The sequence below is a fragment of the Pongo abelii genome, chromosome 19 (assembly GCF_028885655.2).
Source record: "Pongo abelii isolate AG06213 chromosome 19, NHGRI_mPonAbe1-v2.0_pri, whole genome shotgun sequence".
Lineage (NCBI taxonomy): Eukaryota > Metazoa > Chordata > Mammalia > Primates > Hominidae > Pongo > Pongo abelii.
In genome coordinates this window covers 92,283,726-92,310,326 of record NC_072004.2, presented here as the reverse complement: position 1 = coordinate 92,310,326, position 26,601 = coordinate 92,283,726, and the positions used below count along the sequence as shown (strand labels likewise).

General features: G+C 52.9%; 2 protein-coding genes across 3 annotated transcripts in view; both read right to left on the bottom strand.

The window, feature by feature from the left end:
* The window catches only part of MGAT5B (alpha-1,6-mannosylglycoprotein 6-beta-N-acetylglucosaminyltransferase B), an 80,193-nt gene extending 73,368 nt beyond the window's left edge, over positions 1-6,825 (bottom strand). The window contains exons 1-2 of the mRNA XM_024235037.3: positions 6,133-6,825; positions 2,261-2,373 (exon numbers count right to left, since the gene is read on the bottom strand). Of these exons, the coding sequence (XP_024090805.1) occupies positions 2,261-2,373; positions 6,133-6,200 (181 nt within the window). The 5' untranslated portion in view covers positions 6,201-6,825. The remainder of the gene's footprint in view (positions 1-2,260; positions 2,374-6,132) is intronic.
* Positions 6,826-13,395: 6,570 nt separating this feature from the next.
* The window catches only part of MFSD11 (major facilitator superfamily domain containing 11), a 123,301-nt gene continuing 110,095 nt past the window's right edge, over positions 13,396-26,601 (bottom strand). For both annotated transcript variants that reach the window (XR_008514921.2, XR_010137884.1), the window contains exon 15: positions 13,396-13,763. The gene's annotated coding sequence lies outside the window, so the exon portion shown is untranslated. The remainder of the gene's footprint in view (positions 13,764-26,601) is intronic.

Below are 26,601 nucleotides of genomic sequence, written 5' to 3'. Positions count from 1 at the left end.
ACAGCCAAACCATATCAACTCCCGAAACAATTCCATGCTCATAAAGTCCAAAAAACAGGCAGAACTCATCTATGTGATCAGAAGTCAGGTCATGACTATCGTTGGGTGAGTAATGACTGTGAAGTGGCATGCGGACACTTGGGGACTGATCACGTTCTGGTCCTTGCTCTGGGTTGTTAGTTGCATGGATTGTTCATTTGTGTATATTATACCCCATTAAAAAGTTTAAGCCATGCACATGCACACACACATGCACACACATGCACATGTACAGACAAATGCACACACACCTCTAGTCCAATTGTATGACCTTGGGCAAGTGCTCTCCCCTATGTGGTTCCATCCATCTTTAGACCCAGACCTGCAGCTGGGGTTGGACCCCCACCCCCATACCCAGGCAAAACTGCACAGCACAGAGCACAGCAGGGCTCCTACACCCTTTGCACTCTGGGGCACTGAGCCTGATCCTGCCCAGATGGGGCAAGAGCCATGGGGTAGGTGAGTTACCTTGACTCTCCAACCCCCTTAGGGAGATAGGCATAAAAACCAGAGCCCGGCCAAAAACCCCTCCTCTCCCCCAAGCCTAATTCCCACTTCTTAGACCCCTGACCTTTCTGGAGGTTCAACTTCCTCAAGGCCTCTGTAGCAGCCCACCCAGATAGGCACACCTCCTTTCCAGGGGTGGCAGCCAGGTAGTTTATGAATCTCTGTCTACACCCCATCTTCCCATGCACCACTTTTCCCACCAGCCCTCCCCCAAGCCAACCTTCCAGTTCACCTTCACGACTGCCCCCTCCCACCCCCACCCACCTCAATCCTCAGCCTCTCCCACATAGACACTCCAGCACCTCCTTGGTCCTCTTTCATAAACACGCTTTGCTGCAGTGCCCCCGTTTCACACTCGACACATCCATTAAGTATTGATGGAGTGCTCGCCGTTTGACAGATGCTGCTGAGGCCCCTTCCCATGCTTTATCTTTGCACAGCCTCGCGACGAGCCTGGGAAGGGGGTATTACCATCCCCATTTACCACAGGAAAATTTGGAGGCTCAGAGATTGAGGAATCTGTGCGAGTCAGAGACGGGATAAATTAACTTACACTCAGGCTTGAATGACTAATAAGTGTGAGATTCCTTCTGAGAGCTTTTGCAAGTTTAAAGAAGTGCATGTGAAACCAGAGGAATGAATCTAATGATGAGATGACAGATGGCATAATAAGAGCCCCTCAGCACCCACCCAGATGACAGCCTATTTAACTTGGGATGTCTACAATATTCATCGCTGAGAACAGGGGAGCCAGATAGCCAAGCCCTGCAAGTTCAAGAAGGTGGACTTCAAGGAGAGACTTCCCCAGAGGGGCAGGGGAATCTCACAGAGCCAGCCCTCAAACAGTTCCAGAAACCTACTTGCCTCAGTTTCCCCACTACCCCATGTCCCTCCTTTTGACCAGTGACCAAAAGAAGTGACCAAAAGAACCCCCATGATACAGTGAGCAGGACTAAGTTCTGACCCCCACCCCTCCTTAGGTGAGATGAGGTGGGGCTGGGCCCAGCTTCAGGAGGAGGGCTCCCAGTTGGTCACTCTTGTGCCATGTGGCACCAGCCATGCTGGGTAATGTCCACGTGTGAGCCCCTTCAATCCAACCTCTGCAGAAGGTCACCGCTGTCCTTCTCTGTAGAGAAGCCAGGTGACTCAGCCAAAGGCACACAGCTGGTAGGTGATGACCAGGATGTAAGCCCAGACCCACCAGACCCCCAAAGCCCATGCTCTGATCTCCATTCCACTGCCTTGCAAATATCGTGTGGGCAAGGAGTGATGGGGCCTGGGAGGGAACTGTGTCCCAAGAGCTCAGAGATAAGACATTTAAGCCCATGGCCAGGCCCGTTCCCACGTGGCCACAGCCTGGGCCAAAGGCAAGGAAATGTGGGCCTCAAGGAGACAGGTGTCATATCCAGAGACCTCTCACCCCTGACACCCAACTAAAGAAGCAACACTGGCAGCCTTTTCTGAGGCCTGGAAGACCCTGGCTTAAAGGCCCTAGCCTGGCCTGAGAATCCAGGCCAGAGGAAACCTGATGACCGCAGCCAGACCAGGGCCAAAGTGCACGGAGGGTCATACGGCCCAAGCCCGGGCCCCCTCCACTCACATCCACCTACAGGGCGATCAGAAATCCAGGTACAGGGCTAGGCTCAGAGGCACTTCCTCTTTGACCCACAAACACCCTCAATCATCTCACACTCCCCATGCCCCACCAAGGTACCTTCTGTGCGGATGGTGAATGGCGAGTCCCCCAGGCGCCGGGCCGAGAACTGGCCTCCCAGAGACGTCATCAGGAAGCAGAGAGTGAAGAAGCCGATGCCCAGGACAAAAAGCCTGCGGAGAGGAAGGAGGCGGGTCAGGAGGGCAGGAAGGGGCATCGTGCCCTGGCGCTCCACCATGTACCGGCTGCACAAATGCTTTACGAATGAGTGCACGAGTGAAGGAAGCAAGGGAAAATGAAAGGACGGGGGCTGAGCTCCAGGCCCAGGAGGGCCCCCCCAGTATAGGATAAAGAGAGCTCAACTACAAGATGCTGGCCCCGAGCCACACGAAAAACCAAAGGCAGAATGACGCACACTTAGGCATGAGGCGGGCGGGCTCTAGCCTCCAGGCAGAGCTGGTTCATTAACAGCTGCAGTCCTGAAAGTGCGGTCCCCAGACGAGCAGTCAGCATCACCTGAGACTCCTTAGAAATGCCAATGCCAGGCCCAGACCCCAAATTACTGAATCAGATACTCTGGGGTGGAGCAAGCAAGCTGTTTTAGCAAAGTCTCCTGAAGATTCCACTGCATGCTAAAGTTTGAGAACCAGTGATGGACACAGCAGGGCCCGAGACCAGCCAGATCCCATCGATCACTCAGGCCACCCTTGGTGCGGTGTGCAGAGGCCTTGCTGCAGCAGTCCTGAGCTTGTCTGAACACCCCCATCCACTTCCACCACTAGATGGTAAGACGTCCAGGGCAGGGCCACACGGCCCATGACCAGGCTCCCCGCAACACACATCTCCCCTAGGCAGGCACGCCCAGGGTCATCAGCCTGCAGCACGGACTGGCCAGGGTGTCCTCATACCTGCGCAAGGGGTATCATATAGGTGTGTGTGCTGTCACACTGGGTGGGAGGGAGGGCTGGCCAGAACAGGACTCCTGTTCCTGCCTTCAACACGTAGTTATTGATTATCCACCAGGAGCCAGGCTCTGGGGTAACCCTAGGGAGACAGCAGGGAACAAGGCACAGAACCCTTCCTCCCTCAAGTCCAGACCCAGGGTCCTGCTGCTTCCCTCATCAATCCTAGGCCCCAAACAGGCGAGCTGAGCTCACCAGCACAGCCTTGGGGCTCTTCTGGGACCTTGAACCTATATCAGAGGACTTGATGAACTGGTAGAGCTGAGAGGGGCGCCCTCCCACCAACCCCAGATCAGGGTGAGGAACCCCATCTTGTGTGGAGTCAGGCTCCCTGGAGAGAGCCCCACAAGTCACGCCAGAGACCTCTGGGCCTTGCCCCTTCACTCCCCGCCCTCAAGTTCCATGCTTGTTTGTGTCTTTATGCAAGACTTGCTTTATGCATTTTAATCTTCATTATTTGAAACTGGCAGAGCAGTATTTAATTAAAATTTGGTCCATTAAAGAAAACACATAATTGCAGAAGAAAATAAAAAGCACAACAAAATTCCCAGCCCATATTTAAAGGAAGCTGGTAGAGATTTGGGCAGAGAGGGGAAGAACCCCAAAGCAGAGAGGGGCTTGGGAGCCCCAAGGAGAGACTCGAAGACCACACCCCCAACAGGAAGGACAGGAGACATGATTCAGTAGGCGAGACCGTGCGAGGGACACTTCCCTTAGCGCAGAGGGACGCCTCACGGAATTCCACCAAGCCTGGGGGGGGGTGGGGCTCAGATCTTGGGGTCCCTTGGAGGAAGTCAGGTGGCTCTGGAGACAACAGCCATGGCCATGGCACAGGAGAGGTGCTGTCCCATGCTCAGGGAGATCCCAGGGGAAATCAGCTATTTGTCCTCCCAGTCTGAGGACAAGGACGGACTTCCCCCACTCATGTCTCTAGTCCCTGGGGAAGAGGCCAGGTGAGTGAAGGAGTTGTATTTAGAGCTGGGGCCCTGGGCTGCCTGCCAGGATCCAACAACCCTGCTATGAGAAAAGTGTCCACCCTCTTCAGCCCAGAACCTGAAGCCCCCTAATACACCTCATCTGCATCTCCCTCTGCCAGACCCCCATCCTGGGGTTCAATGTCCCCCAAGGCAGCTGGGGGCCATTTGGAGTGGATTCAAGTTAAAATGGTTTCAGCCATCCATGTATCCACTCAAGCAATACTCCAGGAGCACCTATGGAATAAAGACCCTGCCAGCAGCCCTGGGAAAACTAGAGAGAACAGGACCCCAGCCTGCCTTTGAGGATGAATAAGCTGGGGTGCTATGATTGGAGCCTGCCCCCCACCTCAACTGAAGGGACTCACTGATGGCTGCGGGTCTCCGAGCAGCCCAGGGAGACCCTGGGGTGAAGTTACACAACTTTGGGGACCCATGCACCTCCACCACCAATCCTGCCTTCAGATAAGGGCCTGAAAGAAAACCAGGGCAGGACCACACAGGGAAGCAGCCCTGGGTCACGAGCACTGTCCGTGGTGCTGGGGTCTCGCGGCTGCTTCCAATCGCGCCAGGAAACACCCAGCGGCCCGGAGGGCGGGACCCGGATGGGGTCGGAAGAGAAGGGGGCGAGGACCCTCCAGCGTTCCCAGTCAGGCCAGGGATTCAAGGGCTTCCCTGGAGGAGCAAGGCCCTTTTCCAGAGACGCCTGCTTCCCATGGGCTCCCGACGCCCCCATCACCGCCCACGGCCTGCACCAGCTCTCCGGGCCTCCCGGACTCCGGACCGCAGAGGTCCAGCCTGACCCCTGCCGTCCCCTGGGGCTGCCTCCTTGGCCCAGCAGACAGGCCCGGTGTGCTGGGAGGCGGGCTCCAGGTGAGCCACCATCTCCCCGCCCCCATCCCCGTCTGGAACCGGCAGGGGGACCACAGTGGGGCTGGGCGGGACCGGGGCTCCGGCCGAGACCTGGAGGGCAAGGGTTCAGGGCCCCTGCAAGCTCCGCCTTCTCGGGCTCCTTCCCGCGCCCGGAGCCCACCTGTGGCCACGTCCCGAGTCCGGCCCCTGCGCCGGGACGGTCACTCCCCCAGCTTCCTCGCTGCCCAGCTACCCAGGGGGTGACACTCGGGCCCCGCCGGGCGTCCACTGGGCAGCGCCCTCCGCCCCCCCACCCCGCTGCGGGCCGGCTCCGCGGATGCCTGGGAGGAGAGGGGGCGGCCCTGGGGGCCCCTGGCTGGGTCCAGTGAGTCCCGCGCGGCCCCAGCCCTGCCTGGCCTGGGCCCCCAGGTGTTGGCCGCCCGAAGCATGTCGCCTTCGCCACCGCCCGCCCGCCACGCTCCGCCGCAGCCTCGGCTCCAGCCGCCCCGTAGCCCCGCAGCGCCGCCTCTGCCCCCGCCTCTCCGACGCCTGCGATCGGGGGTGAATCCCGAGATGAGCGGGTCCTCGCTCTAATCTCGGGACCCTCTCGTCGGAGCGAAGCCCGAGCCCCGCGGGGAGGAGAGCAGTGCCACCAAAGGCGGGGGTGAGGGTGGCACAGGCGGAGGGGTTGGGGGGTAGCCGACCTACGGGCAGACGGGCGGGACGGGAGGGACCGGAGGGGGAGCTCCCAGGCGCCGCACACTAACTTTGCCACCCGGATGGGACCGTCCGCGGGGTGAGGACGGACCCTGAGGGGCTGGGAAGGGGCGCGCAGGCTGGGGCGACTTTCTGGGCCCAGGACCACCACCTGGGGGTTTTCTGCCCCCATTCTTACCTCCGCACCCCCAGTCCTCTCCAACCCTGCCTAACTCGGGACAGGTCCCCGAATAACACACCCCTCCCCATCTGCACCCCGAACCCCATCGCCATCCATTTCCCCAGCCCAGCCCCACTGGTCATCACCAGGGGTTGAAGCGCGAACCGCCCCCTCTGCCACCGGGACTTGAACGCTCGCAGGAACCGACCTCGCCCACCTCCACCCGGCGCCCCCCTGGGGAAAAAACCAACCAGGAGGGAACTTTACCGAAAGGGTCTCAGGGTGACCAGGCATCTTCTGACCATTATCTTCCCATCGGGGTTGACGGTGATCATTGTTCAAACTTGTTGGTGCGAGCAGCCGCGGCGAGGCCGGACGCACCGTCCTGGGCCCAGCTCTCGCCGCGTCCGGGCCACGAACCCTCTGCGGGCAGAAGCCGCGTCCGAGCGAAGCTGGGGGCGCGCGGCCCGGTGGCCTCGCTGCTCAGGCCTGGGCGGGCAGCGGAGGGAGCAGCGCGGCTGCCGGAGGGCGGCGAGGGCACCGGGCCGGGCCGTCTCTGCGTCTCCGCCCTCCCCGCTTCACATTTTGGGGACCGGGAGGCGGCGCGCCCCCAGACCGCCGGCCGCGCGTCTTCCTGCTCGGGCTCGCTCGCTGGGCGGGACGGTGCCGCGGCGCGCAGACGGGCTTCCCGCGGCGGGCGCCCTCATCCCCGGCCCCGCGCCCTCGGTGCCGGCTAAAGGCGGCCCCGGGCCCGCGCCCAGGTCCCCAGCGCCTCCGGGCCGCGCCGATCCTCGGGCCCGCGCCGCGCCGCGCCCATGGCTCTCGACGAGGGCAACCCGCGCCCGCCGCGCGCTCTCCCGCCCGCTGGCTCCGCCGCCCGCGCTCTAGTGTCCGGCGTCCGGCCCCGCGCGACGCTACGCCCGGAGGCGCCGCATTGTTCCTCGGAGGAGGCGGCCGAGCGGCGCTGGGGCGGCCCGGGAGCGGCAGCTGCGCTTCCAAGGCGCGCCGGCGCCACCTCGTGGCCGCAGCCCCACTGTGCGCCCTGCCCGGGGCCGTGCGGGGCTGGAACGCCGAGGACCAGCTTCGGGGAAGGGCGGGCGGGGGTCCCTGCTCCTTCCCCTGAGCCAAGCAACTTCCCAGGGCGCCACCAGCCCCGAGGGCCGAAAGCTTCTTTGGCTCCCGCAGAGCACAGAAGAGATGCGCACCCAGCGGAGACCCTTCTCTTCTTCCAGGTGTCTCCATGGGCTTCCTCACCAGCCGCTTCCCACGATTTCGCTTGGCAACACATGCCCATCTTCAGCCCCTCCCTGCTCAGAAACTCCAGTGGCTGCTCTTTGCTTACTGATCTGAGTATAAACTCGGCCTGTGGTGCTGGGGCCCGCTCACAGAGCCAGGCGCAGGGGCGTACTGAGTTCTAGCCCCAGATCCTCCACTAGCCAGTGGGCGATCAAGTGTGCACGTCTCAGAGTCTCCACTATGAAATGATAGTGACCAGAAGCTCACCAAGGCCCCTTGCAACCCTAAAGCATGTAGGATCTCATGTCGTCTCTTAGCATCTAGGCGTCCTCCCCTCCCCCTCCTCGCACTTCTGTCTCTGGAGATGGGTTTGCAGTTGCAGAGATAGACAGAGACTCCTGGGAGCTCGCAGAGCCAGCCTGAAGAAAGCTCTCCGGCTTCAAAAGCACTTCCCGAGGTCATATCTGACCACCCCACCCTGGGAAGTGCCCAAAGCCTCAGTCATGCGTCAAATGACTCTGAGGGTCTTCCCAGCTCAGGCCACGATGTTGCAGCCTGGCTTATGGGAGGAGGAGACTTTATTTTCTTCCAGCTGGGCCTGGTCCCCTCCAATCCCCCATACCCAGGCCCCTTGCTGCCTGCCCTGCCCACCTCCCGGCCCCCTTCCTGGGCCATTACTCACTGGCCGTGACTCACGCTGTCTGCTTTTCCTGCTCCTTCTTCATCAAAATTTACCGGTGCTGAGTTCCATCATCTCACTGCCTTGCTCTCTGCTAATGTGAAAATTGGTGATAAATTGGTGTTAGCAGATATAATGTGTTACACGGGCTAGGTAACAAATTTGCATTGAACAAGGACATGCTGACTGTGCCTTTGTGCAGAAGAGTGATGAATGGTGGCAGGAAATTTGGGCATCGTGGCAGGCTGGCTAAGGAGATGTTGGAGGGCAGAGGTCTCTGCCAGGCCTGTAAATCACACCTCATGCCTGGGTGCCTATGTCTGCCACAAACCCTGGCAATAAGCCATATCTACACTAAGGAATGAAATGGTCCTTCTGATTGGGTGTCTCTCTTCTGATTAGGGGTTCTTCTGATTGGGTAGGCTCAGGGGGTGGCATTTATATCTGGTTGCCATTTTAGGCCAAAGGGGAAGCCTCTTTCTCAGTGGTGATGGGGTTCCCTAGAAGGCATGGCCACCTCTGGTGTGGGTCATCTGGGGAGGTGGCCTACCCTCCACAGAAGCCAGAATTTAGAAGGTAGGGGAGGGTACCTCCCCTCTTCCGCTGGGCCACACTCCCCTAGACCTGGACTTTGAGGTTGGAGCGGGAGAGCCTCTCTGCCATTTGACGGCTGCCTTGGGCCAGGGAGGGAAGCAAGCAGAGGACAGCCAGTGACTTTTTTTTTTTTTTTTTTTTTTTTTTGAGATGGAGTCTCGCTCTGTTTCCCAAGCTGGAGTACAGTGGCACAATCTCGGCTCACTGCAGACTCCGCCTCCTGGGTTCAAGGGATTCTTCTGCCTCAGCCTCCTGAGTAGCTGGGATTACAGGCACATGCCACGATACCTGTAATAAATGCCTGTAAAAATGCAAATTTTTTGTATTTTTAGTAGAGACAGGTTTCGCCATGTTGGCCAGGCTGCTCTCAAACTCCTGACCTCAAGTGACCCGCCAGCCTCGGCCTCCCAAAATGCTGGTATTGCAGGCATGAGCCACCGTGCCGGGCCAGCCAGTGGCATTTTGCAAGCCAGATTGTCCAGCTGCCTGTCCCTTTTGAAGTCTGTCCCCTTTTTTTGGCCTCTTGTCTGCAGTAAAGTTCAGTGTAGACAGTCCTGCTTGCTCTCTACTGTGCTGTAGGCATTAGGAGAAAAACTGTGAATCCCACATCATGCAGTCTTGGATATAACCTCTTCATGCCTCAGTTTCCTCAGCTATAAATCGGGCTCCTTATAACCTGCTTCATAGAGCTGTTCTGAGGATTGAGCTGCTTAATGCAGATAAGTAGCCCATTGCCAGGACCTCCTGAGCCTTTCAAGCATGGTAGTTCTGATGGTTGTTACTGTCCATCAGGAACAGATGCTGTTTGTGCCCCGCCCTGGTTCCCACTGCAGTCAGCTCTGCAAGCTAAGAGGCAGATTACTGAGAACACCTTCAACTCTCTGCCTGAGGACTTTTTTTTAATGGCTGTGGGAATATGCTAGAACATAAAAGGGCAAGAAAAAAGGACCCTGGACAAAAGATCAACACCCTGGAAGCAGCCCTCAAGCAGTGGATAGACACCCCCACTCCCTCTTCCTAAGGGGGATACTCCATGGCATGTTACCCCGTGGCTCCCCAGGTTCCCAGCAAGTTTGAGTTCCAGTCACCCGTGGTGTAGCCAGCCCTGTGATGCCCCTGTGTTCACTCCCTTCCCTCCTGTCTCATTCCACTCCCCGCTCAATGTTCCTGGGGTCACCGTCCAAATAAACCACTTGCAGAATCCTATTCTCGGCATCTGTTTCTGAGGGACCCACACCAAGATCCCAAGATCCTGCCTCATCGACTGGTGGTTCTCAGCCCAGATTCCAGCAGAATCACCTGCAGAATTTAGCAAAATTGGCCTTATTCTGATCCAGTACCTGAGGTGCGGCCTGGTCATGCTGATGCGTTAGTGCCACAGGTTATGCCGGCACAGGCAAAGTGGGGAAGCACTGTTCTGGACAAATACTTGTGGCCTCCTGAGGAGGAAGGAAAGTCTCTGGAAGCAAGCCAGAGGAGAACAGGGGAGTAGGAACGGCGGCACCTGCTGCAGGGCCCGGCCAAGGACTGACGGTGGGCCAGGCGCCGTGACTCACGCCTGTAATCCCAGCACTTTGGGAGTCTAAGGTAGGAGGAATACCTAAGCCAAGAGCTTGAGACAACCAGCCTGAGCAACATAGTGAGACCCCATCTCTACCAAAAGCTTTAAAACTTATCCAGGTGTGGTGTCGTGCAACTGTAGTCCCACCTACTCAGAAAGCTGAGGCAGGAGGATCGCTTGAGCCCAGGAGATCGAGGCTGCAGTGAGCTATGAGCGCACCAGTGCACTCCAGCCTGTGTGACAGTGCGACGCCCTGTCTCTTATAAAATAATAAATAAGTAAGGACTGACATCAGGTGTACCCATTTCCAAACCCCATCCCTTTTTCACTGTTTCTCTCCTGAAGCTATCAACAGACCCACAACCGGCCAATGCAGGGCTAGGATGCACATTCACCCAGGTGCCCTAAATATAGCACTTCCTGGCCGGGCACGGTGGCTCACGCCTGTAATCTCAGCACTTTGGGAGGCCAAGGAGAGTGGATCACAAGGTCAGGCATTTGAGACCAGCCTAACATAGTGAAACCCCGTCTCTACTAAAAATACAAAAAATTAGTTGGGCCTCGTGGCGGGTGACTGTATTCCCAGCTACTGAGGAGACTGAGGCAGGAGAATCGCTTGAACCTGGGAGGTGGAGGTTGCAGTGAGCTGAGATCGCACCACTGCACTCTAGCCGGGGCCACAGTGCAAGACTCCGTCTCACACACAAAAAAAGCCAGGTGCGGTGGCTCACGCCTATAATCCCAGCACTTTAGGAGGCCGAGGTGGGCAGATCATGAGGTCCGGAGTTTGAGACTAGCCTGATCAACATGGTGAAACCCCATCTCTACTAATACAGTAATCCCAGCTACTCAGGAGGCTGAGGCAGAAGAATCACTTGAACCTGGGAGGCGGAGGTTGCAGTGAGCCGAGATTGTGCCACTGCACTCCAGCCCAGGCAACGGTGCAAGACTCCGTCTCAAAAAAAAACAAAAAACAAACAAACAAAAAGCATTTCCAGCCCCTCCCCCTGCCCTTGGGTCCTGCTGGCCTGGCTGGAGGGGTCAGAAGAAGCCCATAGTCGGCAGAATTCCCTGGCCAGGCAGTGGAGGCCTGTGTCCAAACAGGCAGAGGACTCCGGGGAAGGGATTGGGTGCAGTGAGGTAAGTCCTGCCATTCAGAGGTCCAAACTCAAAATACTGAGAGGGTGGACCAGGAAACAAAGGAAAGGGGAGTGGGGTGTTTCCCAGGCAATCGCAACAAACCACAACAACCTGCGTGGTTTAAGGCAACTGGAATTTATTTCTTCACATTCACCCTGCTCAAGGCGGGGAGGGGCTGGAAGTGCTCTATTTAGGGCACCTGGGCGAACGTGCCTCCTGCTCTGCATTTGGCTGATTGTGGGTCTGTTGATAGCCTCAAGAAACAGTGAAAAGGGAAGGGGTTTAGAAACAGGGACACCTGATGCCAGTCCTTGTTTATCTATTTGTTATTTTTATAAGAAAGGGCATCGCGCCGTCACACAGGCTGGAGTGTGGTGCTGCGCTTGTAGCTCACTGCAGCCTTGATCTCCTGGGCTCAAGCGATCCTCCTGCCTCAGCTTCCTGAAGGCCAGAAGTCTGAAATTAAGGTGTTAATAGGGTCCGTTTCTTCCACGCTCTGAGAGATAAACCACCCCAGGCTTTTCTCCCAGCTCCTGGTAGCCCCAGGCAGCCCTCGGCTTGTAGTTACATCACTCCAGTCTCTGCCTTATTTCCATCTGGCCTTCTCTGGGCGTATCTGTGTGTGCCTGAAAATCCCTCCTCTGGTAAGGACACTACTCATTGATTTAGGGCCCACCCTAATCCTACAGGACCTCATCTTAACTAGTTAAATCTGCAAAGACTCTATTTCCCAATAAGGTCAGAGTCTGAGGTTCTGGGAAGACATGGATTGGGGAAGACACTGTTTAACCCACTACAGGGACCTAGTTCAAATGACCAGTGTGGCTAAAGAATGTCAAGGGCTGCAGCCCCCGAAGGGGACACGCCTCCATTGCGTTGTGTGACTGTGGGCCCAGTTATTTCAAGAGAAGCCAGAAATCTGGGCTTCTCCTGTGAAGTCGCATCATTGTAAAATGTAGGCTCAGTATTTTTAAAACATTGTGTAAGACCAATAAAATCCACTGGAAGGCCTACCATCTGGGCCCCCTGCGCGTGTCACTGGAGGGCAGAGCAGTGAGCCCACCAGCCCACTCACCTGGCAAGTCCAGCTTCCCTGAACTACGCCATCACCCTCAAGCCTCAGGCCAGGCTGTCCAGACACCTCCCTGCCCCAGCGAGGAAAGTCAACACTCCTAGGTGCACTCTGGGGGTGGGAAGGCTGGGCTGCTTCCTAGGGACCCCTGGACCCCTGGACCCCCTCACTGGTCCCGCTGGAGCCTCACTGGGCATCAGAGCCTCGACTGCCACTCCTACCTTCTGAAGGCTTCAAGGTTGTTTTTAGAGCTCACAGACGGGGCCTGGGGTGTGTAGAGGGAGAAGAGAAACAAGCCGTTTACCATGTTTGAAATCCCCATTTAATGTGCTCCGACTGCAGCAGCACACAGCACATTACGAGGCAATAGGCCATTGTCCTTTGCCGGAGTGTGCAGCATTAATAATGTCATAACAGCATTTACTGACACCGCGTACAAATCAGCAACAGCGGCACTGCGCGGGGACAACTGGCCCTCACACGCCAGCCACCTCGAGTGCAGAGGCCACGAGGTGCGGAGAGCTGCTTCTCCAATGCATATTTTATGCTTTCTGTTTCACAACATTTAGGCTAATCCTCTGATTGAAAGGCAGCGTCTAGGATTTATTTTTATTTATGACAGAAGGCCATTCTACCGCACAGCTTGTGGGAGCTATGAGCAGAGCTATTGTACTTGCCCTGTTCTGCAAGAAAGGTAACCACTGTGTCTGGGGTGTGTGTGGCCAGCCAAGCAGGCACCAACCAGACAGGCAGCCCTCCTCCTCCACATAGGCCCCGTCCCAGTGCTGGAAACACAGGTGAAAGCTTTATCATGATCAGGAGTTTCCATTTATTGAGCATCTGCTATATGCCAGTGATACTGTTTGGCTCTGTGTCCCTACCCAAATCTCATCTGGAATTGTAATCCCCATAATCCTCACGTGTTGAGGGAGGAACCCTATGGGAGGTGATTGGATCATGGAGGTGATTTCCCCCATGCTGTTTTCGAGATAGTGCGTGCGTTCTCATGAGATGTGATGGTTTCATAAGGGGCTCTTCCCCTTCATTCCTCATTCTTCTCTCTCCTGCCACCTTGTGAAGATGGCTGCTTCCCCTTCCACCCTAACTGTAAGTTTCCTGAGGCCTCCGCAGCCACATGGAACTGTGAATCAATTAAACTTTCCTTCGTGAATTACCCAGTCTCAGGTAGTATCTTTATACCAGTGTGAAAACAGACGCAGGAAATGAACCAGGGACTCTAAATGTGTTATCATGCTCACATCATTATTTTATTTAGATTTACAGGGGATTAAAAAAGTTAGCAGGGCAACTTTTTTTTAATGACACTGATATGGTTTGGATTTGTGTCCCCACTCAAATCTCATGTGAAATTGTAATCCCCACTGCTGGAGGAGGAGCCTGGTGGGAGGTGACTGAATAATCAGGGGGCAGATTTCCCCCTTGCTGTTCTCCTGTTAGTGAGTGAGTTCTCACAAGATCCAGTTGTTTAAAAGTATGTAGCACCTCCCCGCCGCCTTCTTCCTGCTGCTGCCACGAAGCCGCTGCCTGCTTCCTCTTTGCCTTCCGCTGTGATTGTAAGTTTCCTGAGGCCTCCCCAGCCATCCTTCCTGTACAGTCTGGGGAACAGTGAGCCAATTAAACCTCTTTTCTTTAGAAATTACTCAGTCTCCAGTGTTTCTTTATAGCAATGTGAGAATGGACTAATACAGACCCCCTTTCTTTCTGAACAGTTTCTCTGGTTAGATCACAGATCACGGCAGAAATATGGGATCAGCAGAATCAGCCCCCAAAGATGTCTACCTCTTAACCCCCAGAGCCTGTGAGAATTAGGTTGCTAATCAACTGAGTTTAAAACGCAGAGATTAGGTCAGGAGTGGCGGCTCACACCTGTCATCCCAACACTTTGGGAGGCTTAGGTGGGCGGATCACCTGAGGTCAGGAGTTCGAGACCAGCCTGACCAACATGGAGAAACCCCGTCTCTAGTAAAAATACAAAAATTAGCCAGGCATGGTGGCACATACCTGTAATCCCAGCTACTCAGTAGACTGAGGCAGGAGAATCGCTTGAACCCGGGAGGCGGAGGTTGCAGTGAGCCGAGATCATGCCATGGCACTCCAGCCTGGGCAAGAGCGAAACTGTCTCAAAAAAAAAAAAATGCAGAGATTATCCTAGATTATCTGGGTGGGCCTGCAACTGAACCCAGGTCCAGCTGCTTGCCACCCAAAAGCCAGACATGAGCAGTAAGGTTGGAGGGAGGAAAAGCAGGTTTATTCAGGAAGCCAGCAAAACCAGGAGGATGGTGAACTAGTGTTCAAAAGTAACGACTCCAATTTTTTAGGCTAGCCAGAGGGTTTTTTGGGGAAGGGGATATGGGGAAGAGGAGGGCGTTGGGATCTAGAGGTGATGAAGGACCACAGACATCTGGACATCAGTGAGGGTCAGAAGAGGTTGAGAACTTATTTGTCCTTGGTCTAGTCACAGTGTGCCTGTAAACTGTCAACAAAACATAGCTAGTTGTTTACAGACTTCGCCTTTAATCCCAGAGTTAGTTTCAAAAACTACATGATTGCTGTTTTGCATTTTGTCTCAGTGCTCTAAAATTATCCTAGCAGACGTGCAGGAATGAGTAAAGGCCTCTTAAACACAAATGGAGGGAGTGATGTTTGTTCTTTGCTTCTTCACTGTTACAGGCCTAATGTAACCCTAAGTGCTGGAAGTCAGAAAATGACACCCCAAAATATGGCACTTTGACATGCTAAGTACAGTCATCCCTCAGTATCCATGCAGGATTGGTTCCAGCACCCCTGCAGGTACCAAAATCTAAGGAAGCTCAATTTCCTTATATCATAGTTGAATGTTATCTGTACATATCCTCCCATATACCTTACAGCATCTCTAGATTACTTATAATACCTAACACAACATAAATGCTATGTAAATAGTTACACTATATTTTTAAATTTGTATTTTTTTTTGGAGACCGAGTCTCGCTCTGTCGCCCAGCTCACTGCAACCTCTGCCTCCGGAGTTCAAGCGATCCTCCTGCCTCAGCTTCCCAAGGAGCTGGGATTATAGCCAGGCACCACCAGGCCTGGCTAATTTTTGTATTTTTAGTAGAGACAAGGTTTCACCATGTTGGCCAGGCTGATCTCAAACTCCTGACCTTGAGTGATCCACTCGCCTCAGCCTCCCAAAGTGCTGGGATTACAGGCATAAGCTGCCATGCCTAGCCAGTATTATTTGTAAATGTTGTATTGTTATGATTGTTTTTTAATGTTTTCCATTTGCAATTGGTTGAATCTGCAGATGTGGAACGCACCGATGCAGAGGGCTGTATTTTGAACTAAAGAAGCAGCCTCAGAACCAAGATCTCTCTGCCCTTCTCCAGTCTCCATCCTGTGTCTCCATCCTTTCTTTCCCAAAGCACAGGGAGGGGCTTTCCTGAAGCTTCCCTTATCTAAGGGAAGTTCCTCCAGAAGGAATGCAATTATCTTGTCCCTGGAACCTACACTAACCAGAGGAGAGACTAATGCCTTTGTTCCCAGTGCAGCTCCTGCCTTCACCCTCCATTGCTGGTCGCCACCACCCTCCGGGAGCCTGTAAGCCCCTAATTCTTTCTGTAGCTCAAAATGCTATTTAAGCTTCAACCATCTGGTCCTTCTTGGAGGCGCCTACCCTGTGTGACCCCTGTGCACATGCACCTCATAAATGTGTGTCTTTCCTCCTGCTCATCTGTCTCCTGCTGAGTGCATTTTTCAGGCTCGAATATTGAACCTCCAGGAGAGAGAGAGAAGGTTCTGTCACTCCTACACAAGGATCCTTATATATAGAAGAGGGAGGCAAAACAAGAGTGTCAGAGTGAGACAGCACCAGAAAGACTCCACCAGCCATTTCGCTGGCTTGGAAGGCGGAGGAAGAGGCCACAAGCCGGGGGATCCAGGCAGCCTTCAAAAGCTGGAAAAGGAAAGGAGGTAGGTTCTCCCCTAGAGCCTCCGGAAGGAACACAGCCCGGCCAACACCTTGACTTTAGCCTCTACGGGCCCAGAAGGATCCAAGACAGGTCTCAATCCATTTAGAAAGTTCATTTTGCCAAGGTTAAGGATGCGCTCATCACACAGCCTCAGGAAGTCCTGACGACATGTGCCCAAGGAGGTCAGGGCACAGCGTGGTTTTATACGTTTTAGGGAGACATAAGACATCAATCAGTTACACTTAAAATATACATTGGATCAGTTCAGAAAGGCGGGACGACTTGAAGCAGTGGGAAGGGAGGGCTTCCAGGATATAGGTAGATTTAAATTGTTTCTAGGCCCAGCACAGTAGCTTATGTCTGTAATCCCAGCACTTTAGGAGGCCGAGGCGGGCGGATCACCTGAGGTCGGGAGTTCGAGACCAGCCCGGCCAATATGGTGAAACCCCATCCCTACTAAAAATACAAAAAATCAGCCAGGTGTGGTGGCGCATGCCTGTAATTTCTGGTTACTCGGGAGACCGAGGCAGAAGAATCGCTTGAACCCAGGGGGCGGAGGGTGCAGTGAGCCAAGATCACGCCACTGCACTCCAGCCTAGACAACAGAGCGAGACTCCCTCTCAGAAAAAAATAATAATAGTAAAATAATAAATGAATAAAATGTTTCTGATTGGCAATTGGTTGAAAGAGTTATTATCAGCAGAAAGGAGTGTCTGGGTTATGGTAAGAAGTAGTAGAGACCAGAGTTTTATCATGCAGATGATACCTCCAGGTGGCACGAGAATAGATCATGAATGTTTCTTATCAGATGAAGTCTATGTTGATGTTCAATGTTAGTCAGCTTTCCCTGAATTCCAAAAGGGAGGAGGGCGTAATGAGGAGTGCCCTGGCCAAGAGGAGGGAGTCCATTCAGATGGCTGGGGGGACCTTAGAATTTTATTTTATTTTATTTATTTATTTTTGGTTTTTGTTTTTTTGAGATGGAGTCTCGCTGTGTTGCCCAGGCTGGAGTGCAGTGGTGCGATCTCGGCTCACTGCAAGCTCCGCCTCCTGGGTTCATGCCATTCTCCTGCCTCAGCTCCCAAGTAGCGCCGCTACCACGCCCAGCTAATTTTTTTCTATTTTTAGTAGAGACAGGGTTTCACTGTGTTAGCCACGATGGTCTCGATCTCCTGACCTCGTGATCCACCCACCTCGGCCTCCCAAAGTGCTGAGATGACAGGTGTGAGCCTCCGTGCCCGGCCAGAATTTTATTTTTGATTCACACCTTCAAGAGACCATTTTGGACCTCCAACCTCCAGAACTGTAAGATGATAAATCCGTGTTGTTTTAAGCCGTGAAATGTGTGGTGACAGCAGGCATAGGAAACTGACACATGCAATCCTGTTAGAGCTGCTGTGTCCAGGCACTGTGACGCTCAGTGCTCCCCATGTGTGAGTTCATATCCCCATTAACAGATGAGGGAAACTGAGGCTCGGAGCGGTGAAACATCTTGTCCAAGGGCTCACCACTGATCCAAATGCAAACTCAGGCCCAGTAGACCTCAGAGCCCATGAACTTACCTTCTGTCCCTTGCTGGACTCAAAACCCTGGGCCAGGGGTCCCACGGGCAGGCATGAGCAGGCATGGCCCTGGGAAGTTCAGGCCCCAGGAAAAGGGCTCCCTCCCAGAGCTGCAGGTGCCACATAAGGGCGGGCTGACACAGCAGGCCACCAGGCACAGAGGTGCTTCTCCACCCAGCTGCCTCGGTTTCCTCCTGCTGCTCCCGGAATGCCCCCGGATCATCTCAAAAGAGCAGCTGCCCAAAGACACCCCCTGCTCTGGTTGTGATCCGGGCGAGGGTGCTGCAGGATCTCAGGCCGTGGCGGAGGTGCCTCCCAAGACCACCTTGAAATCCATCCCTGTTTAGCAAGATTTTATGGTGTCCAGTTCCAAGTGGGAGCTTGCCACACTGAGACAGCCACGACCTTCCCATCTTCAACAGAAGGGAAGTAGATGGGGGGTGTGGCAGATGGACCCCTTTGTTGGTCCATCTCTGCTCCAGCCTCCGTGGCTGTACAGAGGATGCCGTGGGAGAGCCGTGGCCCCTGCTTTGTCCTCTGAGAGGTTTGAGGAGAGGGTGGGGATGGACACATGCACCCCCTCAAGCTAGGAGGAGGAGTTTAATCTATTGCCCACTGAGGCCTCCCAAGTGTCCTGAACAGCACCTAACATGAGCCGCATCTAACATGAGCCACATTTGGCAGAGGTGTTTTCAGTGAATGGATGAATGAGTGTGGGGACTAGGCAGGGGAAGGTGGGGATTCAAAGGACCCCAGTCCCTAAGCCCAGCCCGACATGGTGGTCAGCCAAGGCTGTTTCCTTCCACCTTGTCCTCTGTGCCCACTGCACCGTGTATGCCCCCTCTTCTCGTGAACCATTCACCCCACACCTCCAGCCCATGCCAGGCAAAGAGCGTCTGCCTCACACTGCCTCCTACTCTCCATGTTCCTCCACCGGCTCCTCTGTGCAGCTCCCTGACACTGGACATCACCATAGGGGCAGCTTCCTGAAACTTCCCAATTCATCTCAGACTCTTCTCAGCCTGCATTTCATCATCCACTGGGTATTCATCCACACAGCCACCCCCAGGGCCGGCCCAGCCTCTTTCCCTGCCTGTCAGGGACAGGCAGCACATGGGGTAAGGGTCTCGCCTGGGCAACTCTGGAACCACAGCGGTGCAGGATGGGCCAGGCTCCTCTCAGCTTCCTTGCTCACTGTGAGACCCTAGAGCCCAATGGGCCTTGAGTCCTGCCTCCCCTTCCCGACCCAGACCTTGGCAAATCACCCTCCGAGCCTCAGTTTCCTCACCTCTAAATCGCACCTGCAGACTTCTCATGGGGCCTGACACAGAGCTGGCTTCTGTTTTTGGCTTATTTGTCTACTAAATTATAAGCTCCTGAGGACGAGAATCAGGCACAGAGAAACAAAATCATTTTATGATTAGCTTCCATTTCTTTAACACCTACCTTGTACCAGGCAAACATCTCATCAGTTCATACAAATAACCATGTGAGAGCCTGATCCTGTCTCATAGGCAAACACTGAGGCCCAAAAAATGAAGTAACTTCACGGCTAAGTGCATCTCCAAGAGAAATGAAAACACATATCTACATAGGAGTTTGTACACACATGTTCATAGCAGCACGACTCTCTCTTTTTTTCTTTTAGATGGAGTTTTGCTCTTGTTGCCCAGGCTGGAATGCAATGGCATGATCTCTGCTCATTGCAACCTCTACCTCCCAGGTTCAAATGATTCTCCTGCCTCAACCTCCCGAGTAGCTTGGATTACAGGCATGTGCCACCATGCCTGGCTAATTTTGTATTTCTAGTGGAAACGGGGTTTCTCCATGTTGGTCAGGCGGTCTTGAAGTCCTGCCTTCAGGTGATCTGCCTGCCTCGGCCTCCCAAAGGGCTGGGATTACAGGCATGAGCCACCGCGCTGGGCCAGCATCACGACTCTTAACCAAAAAGTGGAAGTAATTCAAGTTTTTCATCAATGGATGCATGAATAAACAAAATGTGATTTATCCATGTGATGAAATATTATTCAGCCTTAAAAAGGAATTATTCTCAAAAAAACTAAAATAGAATTACCATATGATTCAGCAATTCTACTTCTAGGTATAAACCCAAAAGAGTTGCAACTAGAGTCTCAAAGAAGTATCTCTTCACCCATGTTCATAGAGCATTATTCACAACAGTCAAAGGGGGAAACAACCCAAGTGTCCATCAGCAAATGAAGAAATAAACCGTGGTATGTCCCTACAGTGGAGTATTATTCAGCCTTAAAAAGGAAGGAATTTGGCCAGGCGCAGTGGCTCACGCCTATAATCCCAACACTTTGGGAGGCCGAGGCAGGTGGATCCCAAGGTCAGGAGACCAAGAGCATCCCGGCTAACACGGTGAAACCCTGTCTCTACTAAAAATGCAAAAAATTAGCTGGGCATGGTGGCACACGCCTGTAATCCCAGCTACTCGGGAAGCTGAGGCAGGAGAATTGCTTGAATGCAGAAGGTAGAGGTTGCAATAAGCCAAGATCACACCACTGCATTTCAGCCTGGGCAACAGAGCGAGACTCCATCTCAAAAAAAAAAAAACAACAACAACAACAACAACAACAAAAAACGGAATGAATTTATGTCTGGGTGTGGTGGCTCATGCCTGTAATTCCAGCACTTTAGGAGGCCAAGGCAGGCAGATCACCTGAGGTCAGTAGTTCGAGACCAGCCTGACCAATATGGTGAAACTCTGTCTCTACTAAAAATACGAAAATTAGCCAGGCATGCTGGAGTGCACCTGTAGTCCCAGCTACTCAGGAGGCTGAGACAGGAGAATTGCTTGAACCAGGGAGGTAGAGGTTGCAGTTGAGTCCAGATTGTGCCACTGCACTCAAGCCTGGGCGACAGAGCGAGACTATGTGTCTGACTCAAAAAAAAAAAAAGGAATTTCTGACACATGCTGCAACATACACAAACCTTGAAGACATTATGCTGAGTGAAATAAGTCACGCACAAAAAGACAAATACTATGGGATTCCACTTACATGAGGTTCCAAAATAGTCAAACTCAGGGAGACAGAAAGTAGAATGGTTTGTTGGATATAGAGTTTTGTGGGGTTTTTTCATTTTGTTTTGTTTTGAGACAGTCTTTCTCTCTCTGTCTCTCTCTCTCTCTCTCTCTCTCTCAAAAATGCTGGGATTACAAGCATGAGCCACAGTGCCCAGCCCGGTTTTACTAGATGAAAGAGTTATGAAGATGGATGGTGGTGATGATCGCATAGTAATACTTAGTACTTAACACTACTAAACTGTACACATAAAAATGATTAAGATGAGGCCAGACACAGTGGCTCACACCTGTAATCTCAGCACTTTGGGAGGTGAGGTAGGTGGATCACCTGAGGTCAGAAATTTGAGACCAGCCTGACCAACATGGTAAAACCCCATCTCTACTAAAAATGCAAAAATTAGCCAGGCATGCTGGCACATGCCTATAATCCCAGCTACTCAGGAGGCTGAGGCAGGAGAATCGCTTGCACCAGGGAGGCAGGGATTGCAGTGAGACAAGACCACCTCATTGCACCCCAGCCTGGGAGACAACAGCAAAACTCCAACTTAAAAAAAAAAAAAGATTAAGATGGCTGGGCACGGTGGCTCATGCCTATAATCCCAGCACTTTGGGAGGCTCAGGCAGGAGATCAGCCTGGACAGCAGAGGGAGACCCCATCTCTACAAAAAATTTTTAAAAATTAGCCAGGCATGGTGGCTGTTGTCCCAACTACTCGGGAGGTGGAGGTGGGAGGATGGCTTGAGCCCAGGAGGTTGAGGCCGCGGTGAGCCATGATGGCACCAATGCACGTCAGCCTGGGTGACAGAGCAAGACCACATCTAAAAAAAAAAAAAAAAAAATTTAAGATGGTAATTTTATGTTATATGTATTTTGCCACATTTAAATTTTTAAAGGAATGAAATACTAATACGTGCTACAATGTGAATGAATCTTGAAAACATTACGTGAAAGAAGCCAAACACAAAAGGACAAATATTGCAGATTCCATCTACATGAAACGTCCAGATAGGCAAAGCCATAGAACCTGAAAGCAGATTCATGGTTCCAGGGCCTAGGGGCAGGGGGAATGGAGAATAACCACTAAGGGGTATGGGGTTTCTCTTGGGGATTCATATGGTTTGCTGTGTCCCACCCAAATTTCATCTTGAATTGTAACTCCCACAATTCCCACGTGTCGTGGGACAAACCCAGTGGAAGGTGATTGAATCATGGGGGCGGGTCTTTCCTGTGCTGTTCTCGTGATCGTGAATGAGTCTCACAAGATCTGATGGTTTTATTTTTTATTTTTATTTTTTATTATTTTGAGACAGAGTTTTGCTCTTTTTGCTCAGGCTGGAATGCAATGGCATGATCTCAGTTCACTGTAACCTCTGCCTCCCGGGTTCAAGTGATTCTCCTGCTTCAGCCTCCTGAGTAGCTGGGATTACAGGCATGCATCACCACAGTGGGCTAATTTTTTTGTATTTTTAGTAGAGACTGGGTTTCACCATGTTGGCCAGACTGGTCTCAAACTCCTGACCTCAGGTGATCTGCTCACCTCAGCCTCCCAAAGTGCTGGGATTATAGGCATGAGCCACCACGCCGGGCCGACCTGATGGTTTTAAAAAGAGGAGTTTCCTTGCACAAGCTCTCTCTTTGCCTGCTGCCATCCACGTAAGATGTGACTTGCTCCTCCTAGTCTTCCGCCATGGCTGTGAGGCCTCCCCAGCCATGTGGAACCGTATGTCCAATAAACCTCTTTCTTTTGTAAATTGCCCAGTCTCAGGTTTGTCTTTATCAGCAGGGTGAAAACGGACTAATACAGGGGTGATGGAAATGTTTTAACTGGAAAGTGACGTTTGCACAATGGTGAATATACTAAGAATTTATAAATATACTAAAAACTACTGAATTGTACACTCTAAAGGGGTGAATTTTATGTGAATTATATCCCAGTTTTGTTTTGTTTTTTTTAATGAAGTAACTTGCCCATGATTACACAATTAGTAAGGAGAGTCGGGATTTGAACCCAGACTCCCTGGCTGCCCTGTGCTCTGACATCTTAACGGACACGGTGTGTTTGTTAACATGGAGGACCAGCACTGAATAAATGTCGCATCTCTGATGAGAGCTTAATAAAGAGAAAACACTTAAGAAAGACTCGAACTCATCCTCGGATTCCCACGGTGAAGACAGCCCTCATTACTGCCAGCCACCAAACCCTCCCAAGGGCCTCTGACATATTATTTTGGGCACTTAAACCTTTCCTTCTAGAATATGGGTCATAAGCCCTTTCTCTCCCCCATCTTCTCTCCTCTGACCGATGACAAAGAATCTTAATTAAGTGTCCCTTGGCTGCTGGTTTAATTTGATAAATATAAAATTGAAGCATGTTAATAAAGCCATCCATCATCCCAGATCTCAGCAGTTCTTTGAGCTGAAGGCTCTACTTTTTCCCTAAATCAATTTTTAGGATGATAATGAATTGGGTCTTGTTCAGGAATATCAGAGAACACAGGGACTCAGTGAGATGTCAGTGGGGGCTGCTGGAGACCCAGGAAAAGGGAACATCTCCAGGGACCTCTGCTCCCATTCTCTCGAACTCTCTAATTTTTTTCTTGAGACAGAGTTTCGCTCTGTCGCCCAGGCTGAAGTGCAATGGCACGATCTCAGCTCACTGCAACCTCCACCTCCTGGGTTCAATTGATTCTCTTGCCTCAGCCTCCTGAGTAGCTGGGATTACAGGCGCCCACCACCACGCCCAACTAATTTTTGTTTTTTGTTTGTTTTTTGTTGTTGTTTTTGAGATGGAGTCTCACGCTGTCGCCCAGGCTGGAGTGCAGTGGTGTGATCTCGGCTCACTGCAACCTCTGCCTCCTGGTTTCAAGTAATTCTCCTGTCTCGGCCTCCCGAGTAGCTGGGACTACAGGTGCCTGCCACCACGCTTAGCTAATTTTTGTATTTTTAGTAGAGGCGGGGTTTCACCATATTGGTCAGGCTGGTCTCGAACTCCTTACCTTAGGTGACCCACCCACCTCAGCCTCCCAAAGTGCTGGGATTACAGGCATGAGCCACCGTGCCCAGCCTAATTTTTGTATTTTTAATAGAGATAGGATTTCATCATGTTGGCCAGGCTGGTCTTGAACTCCCAACCTCAGGTGATCTGCCCACCTCAGCCTCCCAAAGTGCTGGGATTACAGGTGTGAGCCACTGCGCCTGGCCCCTGCCCCCGAACTCTCTTACAGAACCCCATAATGCCCACCCCGCCCCTCCTCTCTGCACCTTCCCCCGACCTACCCCACCTGCGGTTCATCCCCCACCTCCGCACCTGGCCCCAACCCCTCTGCCTGCTCCTCTAACTGCCAGGCCCAAGCCCTTATCAGGTGCCTCTCCCACCTCCTCACCCAGCTTCCAAAACTGGCCCCCTCTTAGTTCCACTCTCTCACTCCATGGAGTAGAAGGCATTTTGTGTGACTTGCAAGTCTCAGAGAAGCCAGGCCCAGCTCCTGGGCTGTGCTCAGCTCCACCAGGGGCACCTGAGCCCCAGGCATAGCTCGTCCAGCCCTAGACTTACCCTTGGGCCTTGGGCGGTAGGATGTCCTGACTATCCTTAGCGGCTCTTGCCTTGAAGGAAGAGTTGAGTCAACACAGGTAGGGACAACTCAGACATGTAGGGGCTGCCCTCCAAGCTCCCTGTCCTGAGTTGTCCAAACTTCTGTCTGTCTCAGGGCCGCTGGCTGTCCAGGGACCCGGATGGCTCAGCAGCATTCTCTTCCAAAAGTCCCCTCCTTGGCTTCCTGACAATCCGACCTGTGATATTTGAAGCACGCAGAAATACCACCTGCACATGGTTGAGAAAAAGGTCATCGCCTCACACTGAGTGCGTGGTCAGCTCGCGCTGCAGTAACAGATCAAAGACCAGGGGCTTAAACAACGGGCATCGCTTTCTCACAGGTCTGGCAGCCGGAAACCCAGGATCAAGGTGTTGGCGGATCTGAAGGCTACTGAAGGATTGTCTTCGTGGCTTGCAGGTGGCCTCTCCTTGTTGTATCCTTACTGGTGGAGAGCGGAGCGGAAGCTAGCTCTCTCTTGTCTTTTTATAGGGGCTTTCATCCATCTACACGGGCTCCACGCTTTTGACCTAATTACCTCCCCAAGGCCCCATATTCAAATACCATCACACCAGTTGAGGTTTCAACGTATGAACTTGGTGGGGGCAGAAGGCAAACATTTCAGCCATAGCCCTGAGCTAACCCTAAGACTCCCCAGCATAGAGGGGAGGTTGCAGTGAGCTGAGATCACGCCACTGCACTCCAGCCCGGGCAACAGAGCAAGACTCTGTCTCAAAAACAAAAACAAAAACAAAAACAAAAAAAAGAGACTCCCCAGCATAGTATCTTATGTAAAAGCACAGACTTTGGATCAGACAGCCCTGGGTGCACATCTCAGCACTGCCGCTTACAGGTTGCATGGGCTGGAGCACCTCTCCTGCCTGGCTGGGCTTGGCCTCCTCAACCATATAAATGACGTACATCATAAGGCTGGGCTCAGCTGCTCACACTTGGAATCTCAGCACTTTGGAAGGCCAAGGTGGGAAGATCGCTGGAATCCAGGCATTCGAGACCACCCTCGGCAACATGGCAAAATAAAAAATACAAAAATTAGCCAGGTGTGGTGGTGTGCACCTGTGGTCCCAGCTCCTAGGGAGGCTGAGGTGGGAGGATCACTTGAGACTCACTGCAGGAGTTCGAGACTGCAGTGAGCCATGATTGTGCCACTGCACTCTAGTCTGGGTGGTGGAGCAAGACTCTGTCTCTAAATAAGTAAAGGAATGATGTCATAAGATCACATCCCTCCAGCCGGGCGCGGTGGCTCACACCTATAGTCCTAGCACTTTAAGAGGCCGAGGTGGGCAGATCACCTGAGGTCAGGAGTTCAAGACCAGGCTGACCAACATGTAGAAACTCAATCTCTACTAAAAATACAAAAATTAGCCGGGTGTAGTGGCAGATGCCTGTAATCCTGGCTGGGGCAGGAGAATTTCTTGAACCTGGGAGGCTGAGGTTGCAGTGAGCCGAGATCGTGCCATTGCACTCCAGTTTGGGCGACAGAGCAAAACTCCATCTCAAAAAAAAAAAAGTATCTCCCCCTTTGGGCCGTGGTGAGGACTGTGGGGCACTCAGCAGGGCCTGCACATATAGCTTTCAGGATTAATATCTCACAGGGGAGCCCCAAGGCTCTGGTGCCTTCTCTCTTCCTCCTCAGCTAAAACCAAAGCCTTGACAGCCACCAAGATCTGTCCTCCGGGTGCTGAGGCCCCGCTTCTCCTTCTAATTTGGTTGTTTCATCAACCAAGTCCAGAGTCGTCCTCAGGCCTAACGGGTAGAGATAAGAATATTCTTCATTCCTGTTTCTTAGAGAAAGCAGACACTGCCTGGAGGGACCCGAAGTAGATGGGCTTGCAGTTGGCTCCCCGGGTGACACTGATGCTTCCCTCAGTGCAATCCATCTGTGAGCAGCGCAGTCTGGAGATGCTGCAGGCCTGAGGTTAATGGCAGACTCTGTCATTTCCTTGTACATTGTGCAACTACAGTTATTTGTAAGACACAGCTGAGAGTTTGCCCCTAAGTGCTATTTTGGTTGATTGCTGGTTAGGTGTATATATGGTGCATCACTGCATTTAATTGGCATGATGGTGTGCACTGCTGACGTACCCCCTTTGATGTCTGGAACCCGGGAAAGCCAGGGACCAACCAGGTCAATGAGTGGAGACATGGGGCCCCAGTGTGTGCTTGGCCAGTGCACCTAGAACTCCAGTCCCTCTAGAGCTCACGGTAATTATGGACAGGGCACTTCCCCCTGAGCTGAACGTTACCAGAGCATACTCTGTTTC